The 17,080-nt window shown below is 36.0% G+C and overlaps 1 protein-coding gene across 13 annotated transcripts; it reads left to right on the plus strand.

Annotated features, from left to right (window-relative positions):
• Positions 1-72: 72 nt before the first annotated feature.
• LOC126912510 (ubiquitin carboxyl-terminal hydrolase 7-like) lies at positions 73-16,575 on the plus strand. 13 transcript variants are annotated; one of them, XM_050704953.1, is made up of 24 exons: positions 73-473; positions 566-698; positions 2,189-2,310; positions 3,134-3,462; positions 3,705-3,868; positions 4,114-4,231; positions 4,415-4,556; positions 4,853-5,027; positions 5,378-5,570; positions 5,921-6,074; positions 6,402-6,538; positions 6,842-6,938; positions 7,190-7,426; positions 7,897-8,170; positions 9,357-9,448; positions 9,706-9,720; positions 11,047-11,204; positions 11,518-11,625; positions 12,069-12,234; positions 12,489-12,610; positions 12,923-13,058; positions 13,366-13,524; positions 13,610-13,703; positions 13,822-16,575. In XM_050704953.1, exons 1-24 carry the CDS (start codon positions 417-419, stop codon positions 13,935-13,937), a joined length of 3,498 nt encoding a protein of 1,165 aa, XP_050560910.1. In that variant the 5' UTR covers positions 73-416; the 3' UTR covers positions 13,938-16,575. The 13 variants fall into 13 exon arrangements, with proteins under 13 accessions (XP_050560910.1, XP_050560913.1, XP_050560911.1 ...); XM_050704956.1 differs by having other exon boundaries at positions 13,837-16,575; XM_050704954.1 differs by having other exon boundaries at positions 12,072-12,234.
• Positions 16,576-17,080: the final 505 nt, after the last annotated feature.

The following is a 17,080-nucleotide window of genomic DNA, read 5'->3' on the forward strand; positions in this document are numbered from 1 at the left end:
ATCTGGACATTTTTTGAAAATATTTCAGATGAATAACCGAAAATAGTTAACAATGTGCACAGCACTATGGTGAATGTGAGAGAATGATAAAATGGTGCATTCGTCGATCAAACCGGGCCACACATCCGAAGCCAGAAATTAAATTAACATCCACCATTTTGTTTATTTTCGCGAAAATAAGTCTTTTCCCGGATACGCTGTAGAATATTGCTGTTTTACCGCTAGACAACAGAGTGATCTATTACTCCTGGCAATGAATATAAGATTAGGAATGTGCTATTAGCGTTCCTATCTATTATCGGGCCCTTGTGTTGAAATTTGCAGACATCGTCCGCGCCGCTAGTAAACATATTTGAAAATTAACAGCATTACGTGGAAGAAAAATAAAAACCCACCTACGCAGGGTACCAGAGTTGATGAGAAAAGTTCGGATAATTACCAAGTTCAAAGGGAGCAATCCCCTAGCGTTAGAGGTACGTGAAGTGCAGTAATCGGAGTTCGGACGTCATAAGTGCGAATAAGCTGTGAGCGTACAGTCTATTCTTATGGTGGAATATTTGTTCAGGAAATAACCAAGAGTAGTGGGCGAGAGTCCCCCGTGGCGCGCCCGGCTAACATGAACCACACGCCTGCACCGGACAGGCAGCATCAGCACGACTCCAATGTTAATCAGGTGGAGGAGATGGAGACTCAAGATGGTTAGTGATGTCACAATATTTACATTGCAATCTATGTTTTTTCTCCCGTATTGTGTAGGTAGAATCTAATTACACCCAAAAATCGAACACTCGTCATATCTCGTTTATAATTGCTTAGTACGCGGATTTACGAGTGTTATTGAACTTATTTGTTAACCAGATTACCCCACATAACCTCAAAATGTATTCAGTAAATTGACAAAGTATTAATTTATGTGTAGTGCCAATTGATTATCAGCAGTGTAAAGCTGAGATTAAAATGTGTATTCATGTGTTTACTTATTTGAATTGGTGTGTAGCTTTCTTTGTTTCAAAAGTGCAAGTCGCTGTCTGAGTGTGAAACAAAAATATCTAATTATAGAATATCTTTGTCAAGATGAATGTTTGATATGTTTAGCATTATTGAATTTGGTTGGAATGCTGTTAAATATTAGAGTTGTTTATTTCTTTGCTTTATAAATGTTTTTTTTTACTATGGATAGCTATAATGGGGGTGTATTTATACTGAAGTACTGGTAACCTCAGAGTGTTTAAATGTCAATGTGATCTTTACATGGATGAATGAATGTGCACCACTGCCAACTGGGGAGGATTAATAGAAAACATAAAAATAAACAAAGTTGTTATGTCAAAAATCCTCATGATATGCTATAAGAATTTATTGATTTATCTTTTATCATTTTGTAGTGTAGATAAGCACAAGTATTTTGTGTTTGTTCATTCTAAGTCTTTATTCTGTTTAGAAGGTTGTTCATGTTCATGTATTCACTTTGAACTTGAATTCAGTTCCTTACTTTGATTACTTATTGATAACTAGCATGAATGAGTGATAAGCACTTGTAAGTTTAAAATGTTTGATAAGAACTTAGTGTAACTATAACTTCTATTGAAGTGGCTTAGACCATGTGATGTGTATTTGTCTAGAGTTGTTTTACCAAAAAAATCAATATTTATTTCCATGATTTTAATCAGAGTCATAAGTTATTTACAAATTGTGTTGTGGATATAACTTCAAAGAGTTTGCACATAAAAATCCTGGTTGTACAAAATAATTTTCCTCTAAATGCTTTGTCAGGTTGACAGTGAATAAATGTCAAAATTCATATCTGTAAAACAATGGACAGATTTGTTTCTCCTGCTTAGTTGCTGTATTTTATTTTAATTGTTAAGTTTACTTTAGTGTGCTGCACATCCAAATCAAATAGAGGTAACATTTGTAAACTCCTGTTCTGAACACATATTGAGGTTTTTCCAAAATCTTTTTTATGAAAAATGTTCTAATAAGACAGCTAATTTCCTACACAAAACATCTGTTTTTTGTTTACATAATGTAGACTTATTTTTATGAATATTGTAAGAAAATGTTCTTCAATGTCATTCACCTATGAAATTGATATCAGGAGGATAGATTACATGATTGTGTATCTTTAGTCAATGTCATGTGTTTGAATGGTTCCATTAATAATGTGTATTATGTTCTTTTTTTGCAGTGGAAACTGTAGACGCTGTCACTGACAAGACCTGGGACGACGAACTTATGAAAGGTCCCAACGGCGAAGTAGTCATGGGCGAGGTTATGAAGAATCAGGAGACCACATCTTCAGACATGCCGGTGAGAATTTCAAGATGTATAGTATGAATCTTACTGTGAAAACTATGACACTGACTGAGACCCTTATACAGTAATCTAATAAGGAATAGAACAAAACTATAGTATTTTATTATCTTTAAACCTCCATATTAAAAATTTTCTAATAAGAAAAAAAAATGACATGTCTTCTCTAGTCTAAGAGAAACTCACATCTATTGTCTAGTCAAAGTAGGAATAAAACCACAAGTTTTATAGCCCTATTTAGACATTTATTTACAAACATTCCAACTCATCAGTTTCTCAGAGATCTACAAAGTTGTTTGGCTATTTTCCTCATTGAAAACCAAATGTCTGTGTAAAAGAGATATAGGCACATTTGAATCTCAAAGTAAGGTCTGATAAACAGATACTGGGTTCTAAATTATCAGATAATACTAGTATCACGTTTTCGCGTGTCTATAAAAGTAATGTGCGAACATTTGCGATTCTTGGTCTCTGAATAATATAGTAGTTCTACATTGAATGTTGAATGAACATGTAGCTATGTCTTGTGTCGCCCACGTCGCACTGTATATGATCCATTTGTAAGATACCATCGCACATTCGCCTCGTAATGGCCCTTCTATTTCTTGATATAGGTATCTATCTTCATGACTTTCAACCACACTCCTTAATAGTTGTCATAAATTGGGACAATGTTTTAGTTTTATTTGTACCACTGATATTCATGACTGAAATGAAATTCAGAACGTAATATAAGAGAAAGTACTATTTTAGAGATAATTTTTAAAAGTAAATTAACATAATGTATGGAGTAGTATTAGCATGATGTTTACGTCCACAGCTGGCTTGTCTCGACACCGAGATGGAGGATGATGAGGCGCGGTCAGAAACGACATTCCGCTTCACGGTACAGAACTTCAGGAACTTGAAAGATTCCGTACTGTCGCCGGCGTGCTACGTCCGGAACTTACCGTGGAAGATAATGGTGATGCCGAGACAAGCGCCCTCACCCGACCGACAACAGCAGAAGTCGCTAGGATTCTTCCTTCAGTGTAATGGGGAGAGTGAGTCTTCGAGTTGGTCATGCTATGCTATGGCAGAGTTAAGACTAATCTCCCACAAGCCAGATACCGAACCCTTCTTTAGGAAGATTCAACACTTGTTTTATAGGTTTGTTGATTTATTTTTCAGTTTTTGCCTGGTTATATCAAGGGAGATGTTTTGCCAAGGGCTAGTTAGGAAACTTAATTTTTTTGTAAAAACTAGCATGTGAAGTTCAATTTTCTTATATTTACTACAGCATGTTTTTTTTTGTCTTAAGAAAATCTTTCTGCCAGATATTAATGCTCATAGTTGTAGTTACTTCTATCTTCGAATGTTGTATATAATATATTTCATATAAAAATCTTCAGCAAAGAAAACGATTGGGGTTTCTCCCACTTCATGGCTTGGAACGACGTATTGGATCCCGAGAAGGGTTACATAAAGGACGACGCAATCACGTTGGAAGTGCACGTGACCGCCGAAGCACCTCACGGTGTCTCTTGGGACTCGAAGAAACATACCGGTTATGTCGGTGAGTATTGTGGAATAAATACACGTGTGTCACGTCATTAGCATGCTTCTGGAATGACTTGAGACCAATTCAAAAAGAACTTTATTCTACTTAAATTAAGGCGTAAATTAATTTGATTTCGCATGTTGGTGTATTCGTATTGTACAAGTAAACCGATCAAACCAAATGATTACACATGCAAAATTCCGCCGATTTCAAATTGAAATGTTGGCGCCGTTGCTAAAAGAGCTTCATGTTTATTCTAGGTCTCAAGAACCAAGGCGCGACGTGCTACATGAATTCGTTGTTACAAACTTTATATTTTACAAATCAACTACGTAAAGCTGTTTACAAGATGCCCACAGAATCTGACGATAGTACCAGGTAAATGTTTTAGTTATCTGTCCTATCTATTCTAGTATACATACATATTGATATAATCGTCTGACTAATTTATGTTGAAGGTCGTTCTAATACCTGGAAATCCGTTTAGATCTGCTCGAAAGTCGGCAAAGCTAATACGATGAATATAGGAATTAAGCTACTTATATTTTTCTGTTTATATAGGTCTGTGGCTCTGGCACTGCAAAGAGTTTTCTACGAGCTTCAGTTTTCCGATAAGCCAGTTGGCACGAAGAAGCTTACAAAGAGTTTTGGATGGGAGACACTTGACTCTTTTATGCAGCATGATGTGCAGGAGTTTCTTAGGGTAAGTGTTCCTATCTGTCTGAGAAACAATGTACCTAAACGTTTTACGCGGCTGATAGAATAGAGCATGCAATACTATGAGGGTGACTCATCAACTCGTCCCACATGTAGGACGAGTTGCAGAAATTCAAAATAAGTATTATTTTCATTCTGCAACTAGATGAATTACCCGACTTTGATATCTCGAATATGATATATTCATGATTATATGATCAATGAAGAAATAGTTTCTTCATACGATCGTTTTCTGTTTAATACATAGTATTCACGTAGTAAAGAAACAATGTTTCCTTACAGGTATTGTTAGATAAATTGGAAAGTAAAATGAAGGGTACATGCGTGGAAGGAACAGTCCCTCGCCTGTTCGAGGGCAAAATGACGTCGTACATCAAGTGCAAGAACGTGAACGTCTCCAGCACGCGTGTCGAAACGTTTTACGATATTCAACTTAATATTAAAGGGAAAAAGAACAGTGAGTATCTACTCTCTATTTATTTAAAGCAATATTATTTAAAGCAATATTATAATGAAATCATACACAAGGTTCCACTGTTAAACTACCTTTGTCAGCAGTTAGAGGTGGCCTGTATATTGCGGCTTACTGCAACCTTTTTCTTAGAAACTTAGTATTTGTACTAAAATAATAATTGCCCAATCCATTAGATGTACTTGTCATATGATATTCTCTACCAGTGAGTCACACAAAGAATTATTCCATAGAGAAACTGACATTTTGTACAGCACCTGTTAGTCCAGCCGATATGTGAACGGTGCAGTTAGTTAATAGATAAACACTAATCCATTGATATTTGTTTATTCCAGTCGATGAATCGTTCAAAGACTACATCAGCACAGAGACCCTGGATGGTGAGAATAAATACGACGCCGGAGAGCATGGTCTCCAGGAGGCGGAGAAGGGAGTGATCTTTGCGTCATTCCCTCCCGTGCTCCATTTACACCTCATGCGGTTCCAGTATGATCCCATCACCGATAGCTCAGTCAAGTTTAATGATAGGTAAGTTTTGTCAAAACCATAATTTTTGTGAAAAATATGATGAACCTATTCATCTTACAAGTCCCAAGTGAACTTTAAATAGTTAGTTCGTATTTTAAACTATTTTTGTTGTGAAGTCACTAAATGCTATGACTCATCAAGAACCGATATAGAATCGACCGAAATTAAAAACCGATTTCAAATCGAAATGTTAGAATTGCTATGGGTTTGAGACATTAATTCTTGAATCGAATCAAGGAGTTTAGACAGAGATCGATTAATCATTTCGACCAATGAAACATTGATATCATCACTGCCATTTTGGCCCATTATCATATTTTAAAAATTAAATATTAACTTTTTTCCTTTAGGTTTGAGTTCTATGAACATATCAACTTAGATGCGTACCTACAAGAGAAACCCGAGACCCCAGCCGACTACACACTACACGCTGTACTGGTCCACTCAGGAGACAACCACGGTGGGCACTACGTAGTCTTCATCAACCCCAAGGGTGATGGCAAGGTGAGAAATTAATTTAACTCAAATTATAAGCATGCAATTTTCGTATTTATTGTTTATACTGGCTATTTAGCTTATTCAACAAAATGATTTGTCCATAAATTTTCCAATTTGTAACTCAAATGAACATAAACAAAATGATTCATCTTGTTTTTTTAGCATAGCAAATGTTTAGTGAATCATTTACAATAAAATATTTTCGACAAGATGTAAACAATAAGGAAAGTCATTTATAAATTAATGAGTGACTTATAACTAACTAACTAACTAACTGACTACTAAGATTTCACATAACAGTCTTTAAAATTACTTTTTTTTTGTATTCACCAGTGGTGTAAGTTCGACGATGACGTGGTATCACGTTGTACCAAGCAGGAAGCCATAGAGTACAACTACGGTGGACACGACGAGGACATGACGTTGACTGTCCGTCACTGCACCAACGCATACATGTTGGTTTATATAAGGTAAAGAAATAGCTGCATATATTATAAGAATACGAATCTTATGCCTGTTTCCACCAACTTCTCCAAAATTTAAGGAAGCTAAGTTAAAGCATTTAACGACAATCTTGATTTACACCAATCTGTAAGTGACCCCTAACAGTACAAGGGGTTAGTTTAGGAGTAACGTCAAGCCAAGTACCTTATAATTAAGAGATGGTTAAGTGTGGTGGTCAATATAGTCGTTGATCTTACGACACAAGGAATACTTTTGAAAAGCGTTAACTATAGGTGTCTTTTCGAATTGATCATGATTTATCTTTTTAGGGACTCACAGTTGAAGACTGTTTTGCAAGAGGTGACTCAGGCAGATATTCCTACGGAGCTGAGCGAAAGGCTGGCTGAAGAAAAGAGAATTGAAACTGTAAGTTGAATAATGACTTAGATTTAGCCAAAAACAAAATATTATAATCTCACAGTCACAGTACTAAGCCTAGCCATTTTGGTGTCGAAACTTTGAGAATTAACTTTGATCTTCGGTTCACTAACGTATCTGTTTGACGTAATGAATCGACTAGTTTCAAACCACTCCAGGGGCCCATAGTCTACAATGATGGACTCGAATTTTGAGAATATTGGACCTTGAACTAAAATAACCAAAATTTCCTTCAACAGATTCGTCGCAAGGAGCGCAACGAAGCTCATTTGTACATGAATGTGAATGTAGTCCTAGAGGAGGCGTTTGACGGTCACCAGGGTAACGATTTATATGATCCGGAGCGTGCCCACTACCGCGTGTTCCGCGTTAGAAAGCAGGCCACTGTTGCTGAGCTTATGGAGATGTTAGCTGAGAACTTCAAGTATCCACTCAAGCAGCTCAGGCCGTGGCCTTTCAGTGCGCGTTCTAACCAGGTAAAGCAACAACTGTTTAGTTTTGGCTATATTATTGCCAGTCCCAAGTGGCATGAGTCATCTCATATAGCATGACTCAAGAGATTTTTGATATTTGTACTAAGTTTTACCTACCACCTTAGATGCAAGTAATAATATCAAGAAACATCCTCTAGATGATTCTTGATATTATCAAGAAACATCAAGAAACGTAATAATATCAAGAAACATCCTCTAGATGATTCTTGATATTATTACTGTCGTGAGACATATAGTACATAATACATTTTATAGTTTACTCCCGTTACTGTTTGACGAGATAACTAGACTAGTTTCAAGCTACTCTAGAGGCTCATACTCATCAGCGTCGTGCAGCCACTCTTGCCCCATTACTCTAGAGTTAAACATGAATTCTTTGTACTATGATTTCTTTTTATCAAATTCTAACACCATTGAAACAAAGACTTGCTACATCACACTAATCTTTACAGACATGCAGACCGACTTGCCTAGACATAGTCAACGACCAACACAAGACTGTGTCAGACGTCTCCGAGAACATGAACCCGTGGAACATATTCTTGGAGATGTTACCTCCTGACTCCGGCTTCAGCGCGCTCCCGACCTTCGACAAGGAGAATGATGTGGTGTTGTTCTTCAAGTTCTACGACCCTAAACAGAAGCGCATACACTACTGCGGGCACCATTACTTGCCGATCGCCAGCAAGCCCGCGGATCTTATTCCTATACTTAATAAGCGTGCAGGTAAATAAATTACTCTTTTTTTATACAGAAGTAGAGGTTTCCTAGAGTGATGAATGGTGTTTTTAATTAATAGCAAAGCTCGTTAAATAATAATTAAATGTCATGTGAGAGGACTATATTGTGGTTGCAGTAGCACTACTAAAATGACTTTAGTATATCTTTGTACATTAGTGATGTTAAAAGATACACTAAAGTCATTTTATGGTGCTATACTATTAAACATTTATTGCTTCAATCTATCCTTAATTCGAGTTTCAGTCTTTCAATTCGTAATCAAACGGTACAATAATTAGAAATACAATTTAACAATTATTATAGGATATATTGCGTCATGGTTTCGCATATAATTATGTATGTAACACACAAATATAGAACAACAATATGTGAATTGTTCTATGCTGAATACACCCCATCTACAAGTTTATTGGCCTCCAGTCGTGCAGCAACTACGCCAATCATGCAGTCAAATTTATATACCCATGGCCTTAAGTCTAATGTTTTACCGCAATATAATAATCTATTGATTCTATTGTCAATAACAAGCCTTTTAGGTCGTTGAACTATCCTATCGTGACTCGTAAATTATTCATTTGTATTGATTTCACGATTAAAAGGTTTTTTTCTAGTTATTTGTATTCAAAACCTAGTATACGATACTCGATACTAAGACACTACACTACACTTAAGTGTGGGAGAGCCATGCTTGGGCACGAATGGGCCGGCTCGACCGGAGTAATACCAGGCCTCACAGAAAACCGACGTGAAACAACGCTTGCGTTGTGTTTCGTTGTGTGAGTGAGGTTACCGGCAATCCCCCCTTCCCAATCTTCCCCATCCCCATTCCCGAACAACAACCCTTAAATTCCTAACTCCCAAAAAGCCGGTAACGCACTTGTAAAGCCTCTGGTGTTTCAAGTGTCCATGGGCGGCGGCGATTGCTTACCATCAGGTAATACGTCAGCTCGATTGCCGGCATGTCCCATAAAAAAAAGAGTTTTATACCTTTTGTACCTAAAAAACACGTGTTTAAGGGCAGACGAAATTAGGAATGACGTCATATGTATGTGTGCTTATGAAGTTACTATTTTTGACCGCAATGTGATGTGAATCCCTGTTGGGTAATGCCGGGATCATAAATAAAAGTTACGTTATTTTTTAGTAACTTTCCATTCTTCCTTCTTTCCAGGGTTCCCACCTGACACACCACTCGTTCTATACGAAGAGATCAAGCCAGACTTTGTTGAGAAAATCAACAACTACAGCGAACCTCTTGAAAAGGTATTATTTATCAGTTTTATCCCACTGAAATATACTCTAGACATAAGTCTTTACTACACAAATATCTTCCCAAGCAACTATGTATTTAGATAATTGATTGTTCTTCTATATAAAGTTATCTATATGTGTATATGATTGATTGCCCCAAAAAGTTCTTAATTCTATGTAAAATGTATTTTATTTGTCTCTATACATGGTTAGGTTTAAATAGTGTAATGTTACGATCGATTTTAGTTCTAGTTTGATCCCCCATTCAGGTATTGCTGGCTCAGGTATAGTATTTAAATAGTTATTTATTTATTACCATATCATTATATTATGTAATTTCACGTCGCACTGTTCAGAAATTTGCTTCTTTTAATTTTCTCTTACATTCGCTGTTTTTTTCCATACGATAGCTTTACTGTGGTTATTGGGATCATATAGTTAATAAATCATTATAATATAACATTCATCAGTGTAGTATAAAAACAGGCTTGCGATTTAACATTTCTGTTCAAAAAAAAAACACGCCGTCATCAAGCTTCCTTCAAGGCCACTTCTATTTTAGTTGCGGAAAACCCATAACAGATGTTTAACCATTTTTAATTCCAAAACACAAACTAAAACTTAAATAAACTCATTCTCTGAACAGTGCCTTGTATTTATATCATATTTATCAGCTTATTCACTTACTTATACATATTAATTTATATCATTCTAACATAAAGCTTTTTCAATCACAACACATCTATCTATACTCTTTTCCCCACACATGAGAAATTATATTCAGTAATTTGCGTAAATCTAAAATTGACTAAACATACACTTTTTGGAAGATTTATTATGAAATGTCTATCGAATTACTGAATAGAATTTAAATATAATAAAACCGAGAGCAATACACGTGTGTGCTAAACAAATATTATTGTTATCGTACTAATAAAGTATTAGTATGTCGAAAGAATAATACCAAACCAAGTGTGTGCATAGTTTATTAGTCTCGGTCTTATTAATATAAACTTGAGTGACTCATCATTCGATCACAAGCCACTTGCTTCTTATTATGCTGAGTTACTTCTATCACCTTACGTCATCCCTCCAAAGAATTGTGTTGTATACGAACATGTATCATTTTTTTAAAGTAATTTTACAATATACGCTGTGATTATTGAGCCTAACAGATATTATTTGAGCTCAAATCGAACCAAAAGTCTTTGATTTCGCATTTATTACATTATATTGCCGTATCTTTATTACAATCTAAGTGATTTTATTACTTTGAGCCCAAATCGTAATGTCTTATTCAAGCTTGCTCAATTTTATTACTTTGCATACCTCTATAATTTACGATGTAACTTACGTAATTTGCATAACAATTGAACACGCAAAAGTTCTAAAAAGCGTGCGAAATTCATAGCCATTGTGTTCTTGAATGAATGAACTCGATCAATGTGAATAGAGGAGTATTAAAATGATAAAAAATGTCAGCATCACAGTAGTAGTAGTGACACAAGATAAGTAATGACACGATACATGCATGTTGGTATACGCCACAAACTCTGGAGGGAGGGCATAAGGCGGGCTACCCTCGGGTTGAGTCGTGTGCACGCGGCCAGGTATTGGACGAGCTGATGGACGGCGACATCATCGTTTTCGAGCGCGCTGACCATCGACACGAGGACCTGGAGCTGCCAACCTGTCAGGACTACTTCAAGTACATCTTCTACAAGGTCGAGGTGCAATTTGTGGATAAGACTGTCCCTAACGACCCTGGGTGAGATATATCTATGTTTCTATCAGACAGACATGCTGAATTGAATCTTATGACTAATGATATAATGGTTTAATTTGCAATCGAACTTATTATAGAGTTAATTTTCAAGATTTGTACTGAACATGTGATGTAAGTTCGTCAGTTTTTGTTGTAGTAGTTGTTGATACATACTTGATAGTGTGTCCCTATATCAAGATTAATGTATATTATTATAAAAATTAACTTTTAGTATTTCCTGTATATTGTAATTACTTATTGTTGTAAGTTTTATTGTAGAATGCTCTATAATATTATGTTGTGATGTGTGGTACAGGTTTACTATGGAGTTGTCGATGCAGATGCGTTACGACCAGATGGCGAGAGCAGTCGGACAGAGACTCAACGTCGACCCCTACTTAATACAGTTCTTTAAGTGTCAAAAGTTAGTATTTTGATATATTAAAACTACATATTAAATATAATTTACCTAAGAGCTTGTTCTTAGCAAGTAGTAGAAAGGTTGTGTATAAAATACTGGCATTCAGTCCAATGTGATTAAAATACAAGGCTAACCCAAAAATAGAAAAATACCAGGAGAAAGATGTTTACTGAGTCTGGAATTATGCCCAGTATATGACAAGAGTACCCCTATTACATGGGAGTTTTTAGTCAGTGAAAAGTGGGTTACATTGCCTCGTCCAAGGCGGTATAAGTCATTTAATGATTTGCCCCCTTTAGGGATAAAGGTGTGACGATGGGTAAAGATGTTTTCTTTGAACAAAGTCCCTTAGAATTTGGAATCAGTATAACCTTTATTTTTATGGTTACGATTTAAATGTTCGTTTTGTCTTGACTAGTTATGATCAACTACATTTAAACTTGTTGCAGCTACAAGGACACCCCGGGACTTCCACTCAGATACTCATACGACGGAATACTTAAGGATTTGTTAGTGTACTGTAAACCAAAGTGCCCTAAGAAGTTGTTCTACCAGATATTATCTATTAAAGTTAATGAATTGGATAACAAAAAACAGTTTAAATGTTTATGGGTAAGTTGCATTTTTTTTTGCTAAAATATATTACAATGTACTTTTTTTCTGATGAATGGTATCTTTCACAAATACTTTTTTTACTAGAATTTGAAATTACTGTCTAAGGTCTTAAAGTTTTAATATTTGTTTTTGTGTAGAGAATTTTTGTCTAGCAAATCACGTCGCTTTGCTAAAATCTTTTAATTACGTGTTACATACAAGAAAATGGGATGAAAATTGAAGTCTTTAAAAGTTACCTCTCATTTTTACAGGTTGGTCCAAATTATAAAGAAGATAAGGAATTAATTTTATATCCAAATAAAGGTGGTAAGGTGTCAGATATTTTACAAGAGGCAGCTAAGGTCGTGGAAATGTCACCGGACGGTTCGGGAACGTGAGTAGCATTGCGTATTTATAAACATTGTGTGAATATCATTTTATTACTCATTTTACTACATCGTGCAATGTATTTATTCTATATTTAACACATTGAACGCCGTGGTGGTCACCCGTGACCGACATTAGCGGAGGATTTGCCGTTTTCTATTGGCAGTCAAAGACTTAAACAAAAGTATTTGTCCTTTAGTTTTGTTCCCTATTTGTTCCCTTGTTTTATTTACTATAGGTCTCTGAGTTCCTATTTAATGTTATTTGTATGACAACAAGTATATAGATGGTGACTAATAAATATGTTGTTTGTATCCAGATTAAGGATCGTGGAGGTGTCGTGTCACAAAGTATTACCGGGGCCCGATCCTGACCTGACTCTCGACCAAGTCACCATATCGCCGCCCAGACTATATAGAATAGAGGAAGTACCTAGAGACGAGGTCAACTTAGCGGTAAGTTGACTCATAGAATAAAAAAAATTAAAAAGATGTTGATGGCATCACGTAATACGAGTTCGATTTATATTTAAAATAATTGTATGGTAATAAAAGTTTGTCCTGAGCGCTAGTGATACCGGGAAGAAATCATAAAGTCAAAGTCGTAGACGAGACCACAATAACGATTGTAGAACGACTGTCGTTTAGAACTTTAATTAACATAGAAATGTGATACAATTAAAAGATATATAAATTAGTACTTACACTAATACTTTTTAAACTTGTTACACGAATTATAATATTGTTATTTGAACGTTTCCAGGACGACGAGATCATAGTGCCGTGTGCCCACTTCCACAAGCAGGTGTACGCGACATTTGGCATCCCCTTCTACACGCGCGTCAAACACAACGAGCCCTTCCAGGCCGTCAAGGACCGGCTGCAGAAAAAACTCGACATACCTGATAAGGAATGGGAAAAGGTAAATATTAGATACATACATATACTGAATACAATGTACTGCTGTTTTTATACCTGAAACTATAATCGCCTTTCTATTTTTCCAGTACAATTTCGCTATAGTGACAAACGGCAGACCTAACTACATAAGTGAAGGAGCGACAATAAACATTTATGACTTCAGGCCAAGTAGTAACGCGAGTGAGTATCAATTACTGCACACAACAACACTGAACATGTTTGGAAACTATTCAACTTCAAAATTATTGATTACAATAGATCCAATCCTTAATGGAATGTGTGCTAAAATATAATATAGATCTGTCCCTTCCAGACGCGACGGCCCGGCCGTGGCTCGGGCTGGAGCATATCAACAAGACGCCGAAGCGATCCCGCGTCAACTACCTAGAGAAGGCGATCAAGATATACAACTGAGCCATCACGTGCGCTCCCTGGTTGGCCGGTCGGGCGCGCCCAGCCCGCTAGTTCGACACACCGCGACACTACGCCCGCGCCCCGCGCCCCGCACGCCCTGTACTCTTACTTTCTCTCTTCCTCCACGTTGTCATTTATTTGGCTTCTTCTATTACAGATAAATGTAACGTTAACTTTGTGCACGCGCTTGTGCCGTGTTACTGTCGCCTGGGTACGCAACTTAATAGCCTTATTTATATAGTTATATGCATCGCTAACACCAATATTTGACTTTCTTTACTGCCCTATTTATTCTAAGAAGGAAACTGATCCTGTTCACGTGGAGTAGACGCAGGCCATAGAATAGTCAAGCTAGGAAATGCTTTTATGATTATTTCTAACTTTATTTTTAATGGCCGTCGTTTAATATTAGAGTTGTCACGGAAGCAGGAGAAGTTTTGCTGGTAAAGTGATCCATTCGAGTATTATGTTATTCTATTTTTTTCATGTTTGTATAACACTATATATTATTTTGTTAAATCTGTGGCATTAATAGACTTAAACTTGATCATTTGGGAAACGAGTTGAGTAAACAGTAATAATGAAATTAAACTGAACGTGGCCGCTATCATACAAACGAATGCAACGGCTTGGTCACGTAGTTTTCTTGTAGATAGTTTGCGTATACCGTGGCGACCTGTTTGTTTCTGAACACATTTAGTCGGCGCGCGGGCGTCGCTCAGACTGTGAAACACGTCTCCCCTAAACCAGTGAGTGAACCACGTGGCCTCCCGTACATACTGACATGTCTACAGTTGTTTTTTATATTAGTTTAATGAAAGCTGTTGGTTGAACGAGGCAGAGGCAAGATCGCGAGTCGCCTCGAAGGTTGTGCCAACTGTCCCAGCCTCGCTCAGTCGAGCAGCGCGGTCGTCTGGGGTGATTCGGCAATGTAAAGCATTTTCACGGAGTATACAAGAAACATTATTTAGACATGAATTTGAATAGTAATAAAATGTGCCTCTGTGTGTTGACGCTTGTTTGATTAACTATATTAACAAACTAGTGTAATATAAAGAAGTATTTACAGTTAAAGCGGCTTGCTGATCGTTCCTTGTGACAGCAAAGTTCTGAGAAGCTTGTATTGTTAAAAATACTATTTTATTATAAATGTTGAACATAGTAATCGAGTTGGATGAAATGCATGATATTAATAGTTTAATTAATATTCAAAGTTATTATAACTTCCAAAATAGAAAAATATGGTGATAAACGACATACGCTTTACATATACCCCCCATTAATTAATTTTGTACCAATTTACATGTAACATATATTTGCTTGACATGTTGCGTCCATTTTTTTGCATCATGGAGAAATCTTGAACTATGACCATGACTGTCAAATGAATTTGAATAGAGTAAAAGAATTGGTTTTGTATCTACAATGATGGTATTGTGATAATAAATATTAGTGAAGCCTGTACATAGCTGCTGCACATACCTTTACAAACGACAATCATGTCTGGGTTTGTGCTTTTCTATAAAAATAATGTTAAAAGACACTCGCTAAAACTTCATGTGTAATCTGTTTTTATAGAAATTATTGGAGTATATTATATACTAAAGTCTAAAATGTTTTATTGATTGTCGAATTGCCAACACCTACGTGTATGTTTGGGGCTAAAGCAATATCAATTAGTCTAATATAGTACCGCGACAAGGCGTAGCGAGTAGCGGCCTCAACTGTACACTAGGTTTATTTGCACATATAGAATAACGTTAGCACTGTATTGTTAATTCTGGCTAAAAGCGTCCGAGCGATCTGAAGCGGTCTACATGTTACTATTTAATAATTGGTTAAATCAGAATCTTTCCATTGAGAAATCCATTGTAAAATTATACTTTTTGGAGGAATGTTATTCACTACATGTTTCGTGAAAATACAAATGCGAGTACGTGGCTCTTAATTACTATATTATATTAATCTTAGAAATGGTTATTATACATAGTAAGAGTGAATCTATTTCCTGAAAGTATAACTTTATATAATGTTACTGTTTAATTTTATACTTGACCTGCCAGAGATATGTTACGTTTTTAAATAAATGATTATGTCGAAATTATGTATATATATGATGTAATAAATTAAGAAAAAAATACAATAAGTTTTCGTAAAGATGCCTTAGACGTTTTAAGACATTTTTAGTGGTTTGAAATGATAATACTTAATTTAATTTATACCCTTTTTAGTTTTTATTTCGTGTCTGGAGAAGGTAACTTCACATCTCGAGTATATCTCTGTTGTCTATGAGTGCAAGCGATGTTTCCGTCGATTGTGTTCCTTCTAATGTTTCTGTTCAAATCGTTAATTTTATGTTAACATTGTGTGTTGGTTGCGCTATTTTCATTAACATGGTTTGAGGTATATTGAAAGAACTTAGAAACATAGTGGCTTAGTAGCTGATACATGCCGTCGATAATAAAATGGCAAATGGGATTATAGTCTATTAATTGTTTCACATATTGAGCTATTTTACTAGGTTCGAAGCAGTTGTGTAGGCGAGTCTGTATACAGCTTGTGCAAACATTGAAAGTATCCCAATGTTTGTTATGTTGGATTTGAATGTTTCATTGAATATAATCCTATATTTGTTTTATTTGGTTTGTTTTGAAAATGGCTCCCTCGAGTGTGTATGTTACCAGTCCGGTCCATGGATGACACTTTATTTTTTGCAGGTGAATGGGAATTGGGAATGAATATAATTTATACTTGGAGCTGATTAAAAATATCTTGCACTGCTCCTGGCTCCAGCCTTAGGTTCTTGTTCCACTAGAACAAGAGAATTCTAATATTAACAAATGATTTATACTTAACGAAAATATTTTTAATCAAAAAGTAGTATTGCACTAACACTGAGCACGTAGCTGAACGTGCAATTAGACAACAAACAGGTGTCCTCACATTTTGCATATTAATTATTATGTCTTTCGGCTTAGGTAATTATTTGACGAGGAATTCCACTAGTTTCAAGCCATGCTAGTGGCTCATAATCAGAGGTAGCATGTTGCGACACGAGGTGGCGATTGTCGCGCTATTACTCTGTCTGATACTAATCGAGTTCCTCGTTAAATGTTTACGTGAATAAGGAGAAAAACATAACA

Source organism: Spodoptera frugiperda, chromosome 26 (genome assembly GCF_023101765.2).
Source record: "Spodoptera frugiperda isolate SF20-4 chromosome 26, AGI-APGP_CSIRO_Sfru_2.0, whole genome shotgun sequence".
NCBI lineage: Eukaryota > Metazoa > Arthropoda > Insecta > Lepidoptera > Noctuidae > Spodoptera > Spodoptera frugiperda.

Coding starts and splice junctions, on each gene's coding strand:
- LOC126912510 (XM_050704953.1), top strand. CDS start 417: ATGAGAAAAGTTCGGATAATTACCAAGTTCAAAGGGAGCAATCCCCTA. Junction 4,557..4,852: donor ATGTGCAGGAGTTTCTTAGG/GTAAGTGTTCCT, acceptor GTTTCCTTACAG/GTATTGTTAGATAAATTGGA. Junction 8,171..9,356: donor TATACTTAATAAGCGTGCAG/GTAAATAAATTA, acceptor CCTTCTTTCCAG/GGTTCCCACCTGACACACCA.